Source organism: Dreissena polymorpha, chromosome 5 (assembly GCF_020536995.1).
Source record: "Dreissena polymorpha isolate Duluth1 chromosome 5, UMN_Dpol_1.0, whole genome shotgun sequence".
Taxonomy (NCBI): Eukaryota; Metazoa; Mollusca; class Bivalvia; order Myida; family Dreissenidae; genus Dreissena; species Dreissena polymorpha.
Window position 1 is genome coordinate 78666443 of NC_068359.1, and position 14784 is coordinate 78681226.

A 14784-nucleotide genomic window follows, 5' to 3' on the forward strand; every position below is an offset into this window, starting at 1 on the left:
CACTTAGATAAAAAAAAATGATGCATCTGTAGTCCCTTAGAAAGTTAAATTTAATTGAAGACCTTTATACAAGATTTAAGTTATAAAGGCTTCATTTCCAGCCTTTAGATATCGATCAGCAGCATACAGTCTTAAAACCTGACCAGACTGCAAGTTTCTCGCAGGCTGTTCTGCTTTGATGCTTTTTGCGCATAGCCATGTCCACTTTACTTCTTAGTGGGAACGGGTTATGACTGGTTTATGTTTGGTATCCACAGATCTGCGACAGGACATGTTGACCATGTCCACTTTACTTCTTAGTGGGAACGGGTTATGACTGGTTTATGTTTGGTATCCACAGATCTGCGACAGGACATGTTGACCATGTCCACTTAACTTCTTAGTGGGAACTGGTTATGACTGGTTTATGTTTGGTATCCACAGATCTGCGACAGGACATGTTGACCATTCAGCTGATCAGTGTCATGGACTCCATATGGAAGGCTGCTGGACTGGATCTTAGGTATATACACTGATAGTCAAAGTGGAAGCACTATGAAAAATGGTCTAGACTCATTGCATGAAAGTTTGCAATGGACTATTTGTTATCTAAAAATATTGTTGAGATACAATAGCCAAGTGAGAAGGATAAATTAAAAGACTTGAAAATCTGACTTGAAAGTAATTTTGCTCATTCACAAATAAGATTTGATATTACAATGTGATTTTAGAAAGTAGACAAAGGATAGTACTTTACATTTCATCATTTGGTGTAACATACATTAGATACTGATGAGCAGCATACAGCGTAAAACCTGAACAGACTGCGAGTGATTTACTGGCTGTTCTACTTTTATGCTGTTTGCACATAGCCATGTCCACTTTGCTCCTGAGTGGGAGAGGGTTATAACCTATGTTTTGTAAAGGCCCTGGTGTAGCCTTTGTACAACACTTTGCCTTACAGGATGACCCCCTACAGCTGTCTGGCCAGCGGTCAAGACGTGGGGTTGATAGAGGCCGTGCGTAACTCTGACACCATTATGAAGATTCAGGAGAAATCAGGGGCCAAGGCCTCCCTGCAGCTGGGCTCTAAGGCTCTACATAGCTGGATCAAGAACCAAAACATTGAAAGGTAAGCCATCATATAAACTTATCTATGGTAGCAAAAATAATACTTAAACTTGAAGTTTCATTTCCATTTTTTCCCCAATTAAATCCATCTCTTTCATGTTTAGGATCATGTGGAAAAATTATGATACACATTGTTAAAAAAGTTTTGTAACAAAATTAATCAAGACTTACAAGATGTTAACCAGGTTTTATATATATATATATTTTAAATCCTGGTTATTAGATTGGGAAATGCTTGGTTGGGAGCCAGGCTGCGGGGCAGTAGGTGTCAGACAAGTGGTTTCTTGGAAAGTTAGTTTAGGCGTTTGATGGGTAAAGATCAAGGTCAATGTTTCTAAAATGTGCTTAGGCTCAATAATTTCAGTTTGGATAGAGATATACCTTTACAATGTTCTGTCAAGGTATCTTACTTTCAAACTTCCCAGAACGAGGCCCAAATGACTAATACACCTCTACTGGTTAGTAAACAATGTTCCAGGAAAAATGATACAAAATGTGTGGGTTATTTGAATGTTTTGTTCTATCCTTATCAGGTACGAGGCGGCCATTGATGTGTTCAGACGTTCCTGTGCCGGGTACTGTATCGCCACCTTCGTTCTCGGCATCGGGGACCGACATTCCGAGAATATCATGTGTGCAAAGGATGGAAGAGTAAGTCAATACGTCTATTATGGGTATTATGGACAATTTAAGCATCCAACGTCTATAAAAACTACTTATTTTAGTATGTACCCAGTATTTAAGCTATGTTGCAATAGCATTTGTTTTAACCCTTTTCCACATAAGAAGCAAAGTGAAAATGGCTTTTGCAACCAGCATAAAACTAGAACAGACTGGCAGTCTGTTCAGGTTTTATGCTGTTTGCTGCTCATCAGTAACAAAGGGTTGGAAATGAAGCCTTTAAAACTTGAATATAGTAAGAAAGGTATTAAATTAAATGTTACTTTCTTAGGAACTACAAATGCGTCAAAATACGTATCTAAGTGGTAAAGGGTTAAATACGTATCTAAGTGGTAAAGGGTTAAATACGTTTCTAAGTGGTAAAGGGTTAAATACGTATCTAAGTGGTAAAGGGTTAAATACGTATCTAAGTGGTAAAGGGTTAAATGCGTATCTAAGTGGTAAAGGGTTAAATACGTATCTAAGTGGTAAAGGGTTAAATACGTATCTAAGTGGTAAAGGGTTAAATGCGTATCTAAGTGGTAAAGGGTTAAATACGTATCTAAGTGGTAAAGGGTTAAATACGTATCTAAGTGGTAAAGGGTTAAATGCGTATCTAAGTGGTAAAGGGTTAAATACGTATCTAAGTGGTAAAGGGTTAAATACGTATCTAAGTGGTAAAGGGTTAAATACGTATCTAAGTGGTAAAGGGTTAAATACGTATCTAAGTGGTAAAGGGCTTTATACGTATCTAAGTGGTAAAGGGTTAATGGGATACTCATGTGAGCCATGTCTGGTAAGATCTAGAGATCACAACAAGAGCGGGAATTTAATCTGCAGCTACCTCTTTCGTTAATTTTCAAGAGACAAATCAATGCCCCAAAAATATTTGTTTAGATGCACCAATAGGTATTGTTATGCACCTGGGCCCACTTGTATTTTAGTTGTAGACTTATTATTTAATTGGGGGAATCTGGAAATGGGGCAGCCTTTGTTTTCAGCTTTCAAACTTAACTAAGAGGTGTCCTCAAGATTACTTTTCAGAGATCAGAAATACAAATAAAAAACTTCATTATGCTCCTAATTTTATTTCAGGTTTTTCACATTGATTTCGGACACTTCTTGAATCACAAGAAGAAGAAGTTTGGCATCAACCGTGAGCGGGTGCCATTTGTGCTTACAGAAGACTTTGTGTATGTGATAGCCAAGGGTCGGGACCAACCACAGAAATCGGACGAGTTTAAAGAGTAAGAGTTTATGCTCTTATGCTTCGAATTTTCATATTTATCTGTTGATCTTTTTTTATTCCCAGTTTGTATTACATTTTTTTGCAAAAATAGTGAAACAAAGTTGATAACAAGAATATAAATTAACAACAACATTATGAACTTCTCACTTCTAATTTTCCAGCAATTGTATTTGTATCTTAAAAGCATGTTTAAACCTAAACATTACTATATACATAAAATATAAGTCCTCACACGATGCAAAAGTTCTGACTATAATAGCTGTGACACTTTAAAGGGGCCTTTTCACAGATTTTGGCATGTTTTGAAGTTTGTCATTAAATGTTTTATATTGATAGATGTAAACATTTGCTCTTAAAAGCTCCAGTAAAAAATCAAGAATAAAATTAAAAAAAGAAAAAAAAGTAACCCTCAACAGGGCTCGAACCACTGACCCCTGGAATCCTGGCGAAAAAAGTCTCCAACTTAGATCCCTCAACCATTCTTCTTCACACAATGTCAGAAGTATTTTATACTTTATATAAGCAATCATCTTAGGTTCACAAAATATAGTGACAACAACAGAGCTCTCCAAATTATTCAATTGTTTCGCGTTGCAACGCTTTATTATTTTCAGGTTTTTAAATCGTCAAAAGATGCATATAATGGTTATATTAGAGCATGGTAAATGTTCAGTATTACTATTTCCTCACAAATATCATAACTAAATCGAAAATTTGCGAATCTGAAACAACTTTTTTAAATTTTGTCAATTTGCCAAAATGTGAAAAGGCCCCTTTTAAATAGCTCCAACATTATTAAAAATAAACTATGACATTATATAAAATAGCTTTTACACCATAAATTGCTCAGACAATATAAACTAGCATTGGCTCTTAAATATAGTGCTGAAATTTATTTAAAAACAAATAGTCCTGACACTTTAAAGTAGTTCTAAACCTTTAAAAGAGCAATGACACTTAAAAATAATTCCGACACTTTAAAATCAGAGGGGGTAATCACGTGATAGTCAAGATGGCGAGGTCCATGCCGAGACAGTTATTATTCGCTGTTTTATACCCTTTATTATACCCCCATTGCCATTGATAATGGGTGCTATATAGGAAGGAGTCACTTTGTCGGTCCAGGGGTTTTTTTTACGAAGAAAGTGACGCCGATATTCGGCGTCTTCCCCTACCAGAATGTTTCCTCTAAAAATACCATTTCCCCTCCAAAAATATAATTTTTCACCAAAATATAATATTTTACCCTCAAAGAAATGGTTGTTTTTCTTTTGGGAAGTCGACACTTATCCAATTTGTACCATGTACAACGATCTCGCTCTCTCTCTCACCCGACGAACACTCAAATTTGGGAATCCCAGTGATTCTATATATAGCTCTTAAATTACATCATGGAAACCGGGCAACTAATCGTATTAATCATGTTACTATTTTACTGGACTCTGGTCTTGCGCGAGAAGGGTGTTTCGTCAATTAATTACCGGAAACCAGTCAAATTTTCATCCGGGTTATGTGAAAGCCAAGATATAAGGGGGCAGGGGATATATTTTTGACCAAAGTTCGAGTTCCGAAAGGCCGCAAACAGTCAAATCCATTGCATCAAAACAGAAAGTGACACAAGAAAGCCTTTTTGTGTCAGTGTCATAGCATAGGCAATATACATTGAAAATACAACCAAAGACAAGGCTGGCTTCTTCACTTGTGAAACAACGGCCCTTGATCTTTCCCCCCACCCACCTCATTTTTAATGAAAAATTGAGAAATTTGACCCATTTCATGGCATGCACTGAACATTCAAACAGAATGCAATCCTTGTTTTGGCTACATTACTCATTAATTTCATCCCTGTGCTTTGTTTATTTACCTAGAAAAGTGTCTCCCATATGTTTAGATTTTTCACAATTTACCTTCAATGTTTTGTTCTGTTTCTGCAGCGTGAAATATTGACTTCCGACAAAAGTGAAAACCTCCTTTTTGAAGATTCAAAATTTCCTTGCTAGGGAGCTGTGGCTAGTTTTAATGTTTTTTTCCAAAATTTTGAGACATTCTTTCTACAACCTAACACAAGAAATACATCTTATAAATACCTAATTGATTTTTAAAGACCATAGGTAACACCTACCCTAAAGATATGTAATTTTCATGGACCCCCCCTTTCACTGATGGACCCCCCTTTCACTGATATATCCCCTGCCACCTAAACGTTAAAACAGAAAAAAGTCTCACAATTGGCGTTCATACACCAACAAAATCAAACGTTCGGACTCAGAAAATATTAATTGCGTTGACGCATTTTTTAAGAATGAATCATCAAAAAGCGTTGAAACCCAGCAGGATTCGGAGGTACATGTAATCAACATCGATTAATACTGTCAGATTATTGTGAAAGTGAAAGTAGACAATCGGCAGCTGCCGCACCTTTCCCTTCCAATAGTGTAGCAGATCTAGATCCTCAACCCATTCATCATGAAATTGAAATCATAATATTGACATCGTTCCCTGGCCCCAGTTGAAAACATTTCCCATTATTAGATCTACACCTGCAACTTTATTTAGGACTTTGACTTTAATATCATACTTGTTCATGTGTTTAAGAACAAAAAGGTCAGAGACATGCCTCTTTTTCTTAAAAAAAACCTGAAGTCTGTAGGTGAGTTATATACATTCAAATGAACAGTTTTTATTTTTTCCCCAAATATGTCTCTTTCGCGCTCGATTTTCCCCTTTTACCCAGCGTCCAGCGTCTTCCCCTTGCGCTAAAAAAACCCCCTGCGGTCTGTCCCAAAGTTTCATCCGATCTTCACCAAACTTGGTCACAAGTTGTATCTTGATGATGTATTGGTCAAGTTTGAATATGGGTCATGCCGGTCAAAAACTAGGTCACGAGGTCACTTAGTGTGTTTAAAACCGAAAGTTTGTCCAGACCATAACTATGTCATTTATCATTAGATTTTAAAATAACTTGGTACATTTGTTCACCATCATGGGACGGTGTGTCGCGTGAAAAAAGTACGTTGATATCGCCAAGGTCAAGGTCACACTTGGAGTTCGAGGGTCAAATGCTTGTCAGGGCCATAACTTTATCATTTATTGTGAGATTTTAAAATCATTTGGCTAATTTGTTCACCATCATGGGACGGTGTGTCGCGCGCAAGAATTACGTCGATATCTCGAAGGTCAAGGTCACACTCTGAGTTCAAAGATTAAAGATGGCCATCAATGAGCTTGTCTGGGCAATAACTATGTCGTTCATTGTGAGATTTAAAAATCATTTGGCACATTTGTTCACCATCATTGGACGGTGTGTCGCGCGAAAGAATTACATCTATATCTCCAAGGTCAAGGTCATTCTTTGAGTTCAAAGGTAAAAAATTGCCATAAATGAGCTTGTCCGGGCCATAACTATGTCGTTCATTGTGAGATTTTAAAATCATTTGGCATATATGTTCACCATCATTGGACTGTGTGTCGTGCCAAAGAATTACATCGATAACTCCAAGGTCAAGGTCATACTTTGAGTTCAAAGGTCAAAAATGGCCATAAATGAGCTTGTCTGGGCCATAACTATGTCGTTCATTGTGAGATTTTAATATCATTTGGCATATATGTTCACCATCATTGGACGGTGTGTCGTGCGAAAGAATTACGTCGATATCTCCAAGGTCAAGGTCATACTTTGAGTTCAAAGGTCAAAAATGGCCATAAATGAGCTTGTCCAGGCCATAACTATGTGGTTCATTGTGAGATTTAGAAATCATTTGGCATATTTGTTCACCATCATTGGACGGTGTGTTGCACGAAAGAATTACGTTGATAACTCCAAGGTCAAGGTCATACTTTGAGTTCAAAGGTCAAAAATGGCCATGAATGAGCTTGTCCGGGCCATAACTATGTTGTTTATTGTGAGATTTTAAAATCATTTGGCACATTTGTTCACAATTATTGGATGGTGTGTCGGGCGAAAGAATTACGTCGATATCTGCAACATCAAGGTAACACTGTGAGTTCAAAGGTCAAAAATGGCCATAAATGATCTTATCCGGACCATAACTATGTCATTTATTGTGAGATTTTAAAAATACCTGGTACATTTGTTCACAATCATTGGAGGATGTGTCATTCGAAAGAATTATGTCGATAACTTCAAGGTCTAGGTCACACTTGGAGTTAAAAAGTAAAAAAATGGCCATAAATTTGGACGGCACTTCATGCGAAAGAATTCAAGAGTTCAAAGGTCAAAATGGCCATAAAGGATAATGGCATTATAATTCTTAAAAATCGCCATAAATTTGATTCTCTTGTTTTGTGAAGACAGCATGCAAAATAGTCTGTGTCAATGCGGCACGTTCTGTGTCAATGCGGCACGTGGGGGTGTACGTCATGTCTGTGACAAAGCTCTAGTTACTTCTGTTTATTGTTTAAATAATGCTCACTTTCCAGCCATATCAGTAAAAAGGTGATAAACGTTTATTTTGTTTTTAAATTCGCATTATATCTCGACTTTACTCCCCGCAAATTTTCTTAGCGGAGCTCTAATAAGGTCATCCCGCTAAGAAATTTCACACCGGTTAAAGTCGAGATGTAGAGGGAATATTACTATGAAATAAAAGCAAACAACTGTCTTCCTAATATAGCTGGAAAGTGAGCGGAATAAAAAAAAATACAAGTAATAAAGGGTATTAAACGACGAAAAATACCTGCCTCGTCATGGAAGTCTCCATCTTGTTTGTCACGTGATTACCCCCTCTGAAAAATACCATTACTAAAATTGTATCCACCTCTCCGTTCACAGCTTTCAGCTCCTCTGCCTAAAGGCCTACGTGGAGCTACGCAAGCAGTCAGACCTCATTATCAACCTGCTGACCATGATGCTGTCTTGCGGGATACCAGAGCTCCAGTCCCTTGACGACATCAGCTACGTGCGCAAGACGCTTGCAGTAGAGAAAACCGAGGAGGAGGCAGTCATGTACTTTCAGCAGCAGCTGCACATGGCGTACAAGGGACAGTGGACCACAAAGGTGGACTGGATGTTCCACAAGCTCAAAAACTAGCATTTGTGTTCATTGTATGGTGATATTTTTGGAGGGTGAATAATGTGATTTTTTGTTGAGGGGGGGGGGCGATTTTCACAAACGGGTCAAATCATTTAGATCTAAGATTTATTTATTCAGTAATTAATTGACAGAGTTTCATCAAAGTAAAAACTCCAGAGATCTATATATTATCCAATCAAAAGAATCAGAAATGTGTGCAAGATCTTCAACAAGAAAAAAGATCGGAGGAAAATTGCTAGCCATGACGCACTTTTAGCAAAAATAAACGATGAAAGACTCCAGGATATTCCTAAAGATTGACAATAGTATTATCCATTGTGCTGTTTTTCTTATTTTTTTTCTTAAGTGACCGATTCTTATCATTACATGTATCATGAAAGCAAAATAGGCAGGTAAATAAAAAGTGGATATTTCACAATATGAGGTAAAATATTTATTAGGTTTATAAGATTTTAAAGAAATTGATACCTACTGTCCAAAAACTAGGTCACTTGTTGAATCTCTTGTTGAATGTAGTGTCGAAGACAGGGTCACAGGAGTTCAAAAACTAGGTAACTAGGTCAAGTTTTAGAAAAAACTGGCTACCAATGTAGTGGCCATGTATAACTCAATATTAATGGAACATGGTCAGGATATTTAGCAATATCTAGTAATAGCTTCATTTTAGGTAAAAAACTAGGTCATGATGTCAATGCTTAGAAAAAGCTTGTTAACAGTATAGATGCCAGGTTACTGATTCAACCTTGATTACATTTAGTCAGAACGTTTATCTTGACAATGGCAAGGCCATTTTTGAATCAGGATTATGTGGGGTCAAAAATCAGGTCACCAGGCCAATTATTTGATCATTAAAACTCTTGTACTCATGTGAGTTTTTCAGCCCTGGTCATGGCCTTCTTATTTCTTGTTTGAATTTTATTTGTTTGTGTTCACATACTTTTCCTTAATTATTGATTATAATTATGTGTTTAAAAGTGCTCAGTTGAGGAAGAATGCAAATGATCACACGGTTAAAGTTTGCCTTAACTTGAAAATTTGACCAATAAGGTTCTTTAAATTATTTGTGCTTGATCCTTATTGGTTGAAATTTTAAGATAATATTCAAAGATCTAGCTCATTGATATTATAAGATAATGTTTTTTTGCCAGAACTCTTTGATCTGGTAAGGATTTTCCCCTACCTTTAATGACATTGTGCCACTGACAATTGTACTATTTCATACAGATCTGTGATGTATTGTTAATGAATGGGTAGGGGTTGACTACCTTTAATTTTGTTCATTTATTCATGGACTCTAGATGAGACAATATACGCTCCGTGATTTATTCATTATTCATTATAATTTATTTTGTAGCCATATTGTATTCTGTAATCACACGTTCATACGTAATACTATGTTCTGTACATTTTATTCAGATAATTAAATTGTGCATTAAATTTAGTTGGTTTTGTTATCTTCCCAAAAGAGTATTTTGTTTTGTTGAAAATATATTGTAAATAAATGAACAAATCATGACACCTTTTTAGATATCTAATGAAGATGTGCTTGAATAAAGTACATTTTGATATAATATGGCAAAATAATGTGTATGTGATTCGGTCATGACTTATCATGAATCATATCTGATTCAAGCAAAGAAGTTTGTAGGTTTCCTGCTTATGATTATATTCACTAAGATCTGTGGAACTGTACATACGCTTGGACAGTCCAAACAGTGTGAGTAACTGACCGCAATGACAGTCCAAACAGTGTAACTGACCGCAATGCTAGGACAGTCCAAACAGTGTGAGTAACTGACCGCAATGCTATGACTGACATAAAACCAGTAAAAAATCCAACCCCAAAATATTATTATGCCATATATAAATGTGCAAATCTTTTTACTTGGATTAGGCACAATTAATTGGTGTTTTAATTTTTCGCGGCCATTCGATTGGCCTACGTTAAAAAACGAACTTCATTTCCTGTGACTGTAATATTAAAAACATTCAAAGAGCGAACATCTGCGGTGCCTTTGGCGCTTTGATTTAACTTTTTGTTGTGTTCGCTTTTGCTACAGAAGTTGTTTAGCCCTTTCAGTGCGGGAACCTAATTTTGAACGCCTTTGCAAACAGTTTGGATCCTGATGAGACGCCACAGAACGTGGCGTCTCTTCAGGATCCAAACTGTTTGCTATTCTGATAATATTATTTGAAAAAAAATCGAAGAAAATGCTAATTTTAGAAATTCAGCAGACGACATTTTAGCAGACGACAAATTTCCCAGCATGCAAAGGGTTAGTATCATATGTTGTGCGTGTTTTACGCAGTGTTTGCACAACAGTTAAATAAGCGAGTTGGTTCAATTGCCTTTGTATTCTTTGTATGCAATTCACTTAAGTCGAACAAATGTACAATCTAAATTCTTAAATGAAAATATTTGGTAGTAAATTGTTTAACTTTCGATTCATCACAAAACAAGTGTTTTTAACCCTTTCAGTGCGGGAACCGAATTTTAAAGGCCTTTGCAAACAGTTTGGATCCAGATGAGACGCCACAGAACGTGGCGTCTCATCAGGATCCAAACTGTTTGCTGTTCTGATAGTATTCTTTGAAAAAAAAATCGAAGAAAATGCTAATTTTTGAAATACAGCAGACGACATTTTTGCAGACGACAAATTTCCCACCATGCAAAGGATTAACTATGCGAGCTTCAATACACATGCATAGCTCTATAGTAGGCAATTATTCTATCACATAGTGGTTTTGCGTTTTCATGTTACACTTCAAGCGGAACGGAACCGATCTTTTGTTTCAATTGTTCACGTCAAATACTATTTTGGTGGTCATTTGATCGCAAACATATGGTGAAGGTTCTTACAATGAAAACTATTTACTCGTTGAAACACTAAAAGACGTTATTGCAAACAAAGCAATCTCGATGAATTATTAAAAAAAAGACAAGCGTCCAAAATGACTGCGAGTTTGATTCATTCAATAAGGAATATAAAGTGTTCATTATATTTGTCAATGTCCGTAAAATAGAACACAAATGTGATCATTTCAAATAGAAAACGGGAAATATATGGAGATAATTGTAACATGGAATTCTGTAAATGTTTGCGGACGCTTGTGGTTAAGGTATAAATGCACCAAAACTGTTTCATAAACTAAACACATGAAATAATAAATTGTATAATCCTTATTGCGGACGAACTGGCTCATGACAAGGCGGATTACAAAAATATATTGTATTTGCCTAAAGGCTCAGTTTTTAAAATTATCCTTACAGTATTTATGCATGTTTATACTTAATAATTTATTTTTCGCAATTTAAAGCTTTGTGTCAATGTACTCATTGGCAGGGACATTGGTAACGTACAATGACAACGCTTGTTCGACAACATTTTATGTTGCAACATTCATATGAATATATTACAGGGGTCACTGCAACTCTTTCCATTTCAATGAATTGAAGCACAAAAGGAGGGGTTTACACAACACTGATGCAAATTCAAAATAAAAAAAACGTACTTAAACTGAAACTTTGCATCATGGTAATATAGAGTTATATTGTAGTTTGAAAATACAAACTTAGTATTATCTTATATTGTGTTTTTGCAGGGTAACAGGAAATTTCTTAAGGTTTGGACCAAACGATCCGAAACCTTTCGTAATGAAAGGTAATTGCACATAATTATCGTTGTTTAACTTGTCCAGCAGATTTGAAGTTTTTTCCGTTACATTCGGTTTAATGTGATTTGTATTGTGTCATGTTTGTTATTACAATATTTTATGTGTTCGTTTTGTGACCAAAAATTATCAAAATTATAATGGTTTTAATACTGACAAAACAAGGTATCACAATTAAAATAAGTCATCAGGAATTTGACCATAATTACACAAAAATGCATATACCCAGCCTTTTGAACTAATGAGTTTACGTTTTCCTTCAATTAATTGCATTAAATTAGTAATTTTCAGTTTTTGTAAATCATAGACCACGACATCAACGTTTTAGTAAATAATTAATATTGCACAATAACTTTTCCATTGTACATCGGTCTGTCTAGAAATATTTCGGAAAAATAGTATAATATATGGAGAAGCTAATGCAGCAAAAAGTAAGATACATTTGACTCTCTATGGATCTGGAATTGCGTAATATATAAATCCTGATCTCTACACCTAATTATCTGTTTTGATCCTCATTATCTTCTCATTCTTTGTTTTGCCTCGCTTTACAGTGGACGTTTGTTAGACTCAAATCTACAATAATGTTATTTTGGGTATGTTTGTTCTGTCATAAAATACTGTGCTCGAGAATACTCTTATAGTGTACTCAACTAATTATTATGCTCAATTATGTATTTCGCACATTATTTTCTTAAAGCCGAGATGGAGGGAAAACATTTAAGTAAGAAACTGGCGAATCGTCGCTCATTGAAAATTGCGCAACAGGCCAATTAAGTGACTGGCCAATTAATCAGTGAATATATACGATAGCAAAATATATTGGTTTTCGCAAATAATTCCATTAATGACCACATTAATTTTTTTTTTTGCAATTTTATTAAAAACTTTTAGGAACTATATAATTATGCTATTTAACAACTTTATAATGGTATTTACTATTGGAATATTATTGCTTTATGCAATTTTAGTCATGTCCCAAATTTGGGACGCCAGACACATAAGATATCAATATTCATATATATTCCATCGTTTAGTAATGACACATTTACTTCCAAATATGCATGAATGTATTATTTTCTGCATGTTTATTACAATCCAATCACCTGTCTATGAATTGTGAAATATATATCTCGACTTATCACTGGCGATGAAATGCTATGAAACATCTGTCTTGGAGTCCAACATTACACTTCACGCAGATCCGGGTTGACTTTCCGCCACAAAAGGCACACCTTCTAGATAGCTGTGTGTTATTTGGCGTAATGTAGTGGTCGCGCCTGTCTTGCCTGACAGCAACCGGTACTCTGCGCATATTTCCCGCATGAAATCTAGCAGATCCATGGGTTGGTTCTGATATATAGCGGATAACCTGTACAGGACCCATGCATTTTGAACAACCATGTCCGGGATAAACGCAAACAGTGCCCACCACCATTTGTTTATCCGAATACCAATTCTGTAGGTGTTGATATTTTGATCCATACGATCAGCACCTCCTGTACATCTGTTGTATTCCGCTATAACGTTTGGCTGTTGCAATTCTATAATCTTTCTTTTACGTTTTGACCAACGCTGGACCTTGTTTACTGGAGTGATTTTGTGGCAGTTCGTGCCCATATATACAAGGTTGTTGTCATTCCATTCCACAATCAAGGCCTGACCATCAGCAAGAAGTTGGTTCCCTGTCAAATTGTTTATATTGCCCCGAGGTCTTCATCTACGCTATCCTCATCACAATTTGTAGCATCTTCTGGTCCAGTCATGAACACATCAGCTTCTTGAAAGTCTGTATCATCTTCAAGAAGATGCAACACATCATTTAGAGTGAGCCTGTTAACATAAATTTATATAAATGTAGTTGTAAAATATTATCATTTGTTATTTTTACAGACCATACTTAATCTCAATTTTACAATATGTGCTTAGCGTCCCATATTTGGGACATCATATTGATTAGTAAAAAGTCAAGGGAAAATAAGTAAATACTTATATTTCCATTAGTATACATTATAAAAAACACATATTTCAATATTACAAATCTATAATTTTGACTTTATTATAAAAATGGTAAAATTTAGCATAAATAAATACATACCTTTTTTTAGCCATCGTCAGTCCAAGAAAAAATTGCCCCTTGTCGTCAAATGCAGCCTTATGAATGCATGAAATCTCTTTCTGTTTCATCTCTAATTGGTGTTACCTGATACAAAGGACTGATAGCACAGCCACACAACAGAGATAACTGTATACTTATTACTGAAATAATAAACACTGACCAGATTTCCTAGCTGTCCCAAATATGGGACGCTAGACATTAATGGGTTAACACTCAAAATAGCCTTTCTTCCCGTATAATGCGTATTAACCTTTAAAATTTGAGGTTATACAACTGCTAGTACGGTAAAGTACGGTATACAGTCTAGTTGCTATAACCGGATCAGTAGCTTTATAAAGTTTGCTGGTAAAAAACAATTAATGGTTTGATACTTCTATTATACCAGTTTAATGAAACATTATCTTTGCTTTCTGTTAAAGCAAACTTTAATTTTTAAAATGCAGCCAATATCTTTTTGTGGCACGTTGTTTCGGAATTCATGTATTAACATATCACTTGTAGCCATAACGGATCACGTGATCAAAACCACTCATGGGGCATCTCAAACGCTTTTTGAACTGCCAAAACATGAAACTTGTACTTGTATACTGTGAGTAAAACATTGTATAAAGCTGATATGCTAATAAATCGTGATAATGCTGTGTTTGATATAGTATTGTACGTATTGCAAGCCGTGGAAATAGCCATAGCAAAGTATGCACTATACTGGAAAAAACCACTTACCATTTCAACCTGGCCCATTTTATCCACACATGGTAGTTTCATTCCATTAATTACATTTGCTATGTGATGTGATTTACAAAGGATTATCAATAGGTCAGTTTTGTTTTAGCAGCAATAAGTGGGTTTCTCCTAAGCTTCTATAGAGAAACATATTTGGTTTCATTATGAATTATTTGTTTAATGTCTTCTAGAAACAA

At 35.7% G+C, this 14784-nt stretch overlaps 1 protein-coding gene across 1 annotated transcript in view; it reads left to right on the forward strand.

Annotated features, from left to right (window-relative positions):
- Nucleotides 1-9514, forward strand: part of LOC127881898 (phosphatidylinositol 4,5-bisphosphate 3-kinase catalytic subunit alpha isoform-like) — a 58295-nt gene extending 48781 nt beyond the window's left edge. Inside the window, exons 18-22 of the mRNA XM_052430101.1 lie at nt 424-502; nt 944-1111; nt 1644-1761; nt 2866-3017; nt 7812-9514. Coding sequence (XP_052286061.1) covers nt 424-502; nt 944-1111; nt 1644-1761; nt 2866-3017; nt 7812-8070 — 776 coding nt within the window. The 3' untranslated portion in view covers nt 8071-9514. The remainder of the gene's footprint in view (nt 1-423; nt 503-943; nt 1112-1643; nt 1762-2865; nt 3018-7811) is intronic.
- Nucleotides 9515-14784: the final 5270 nt, after the last annotated feature.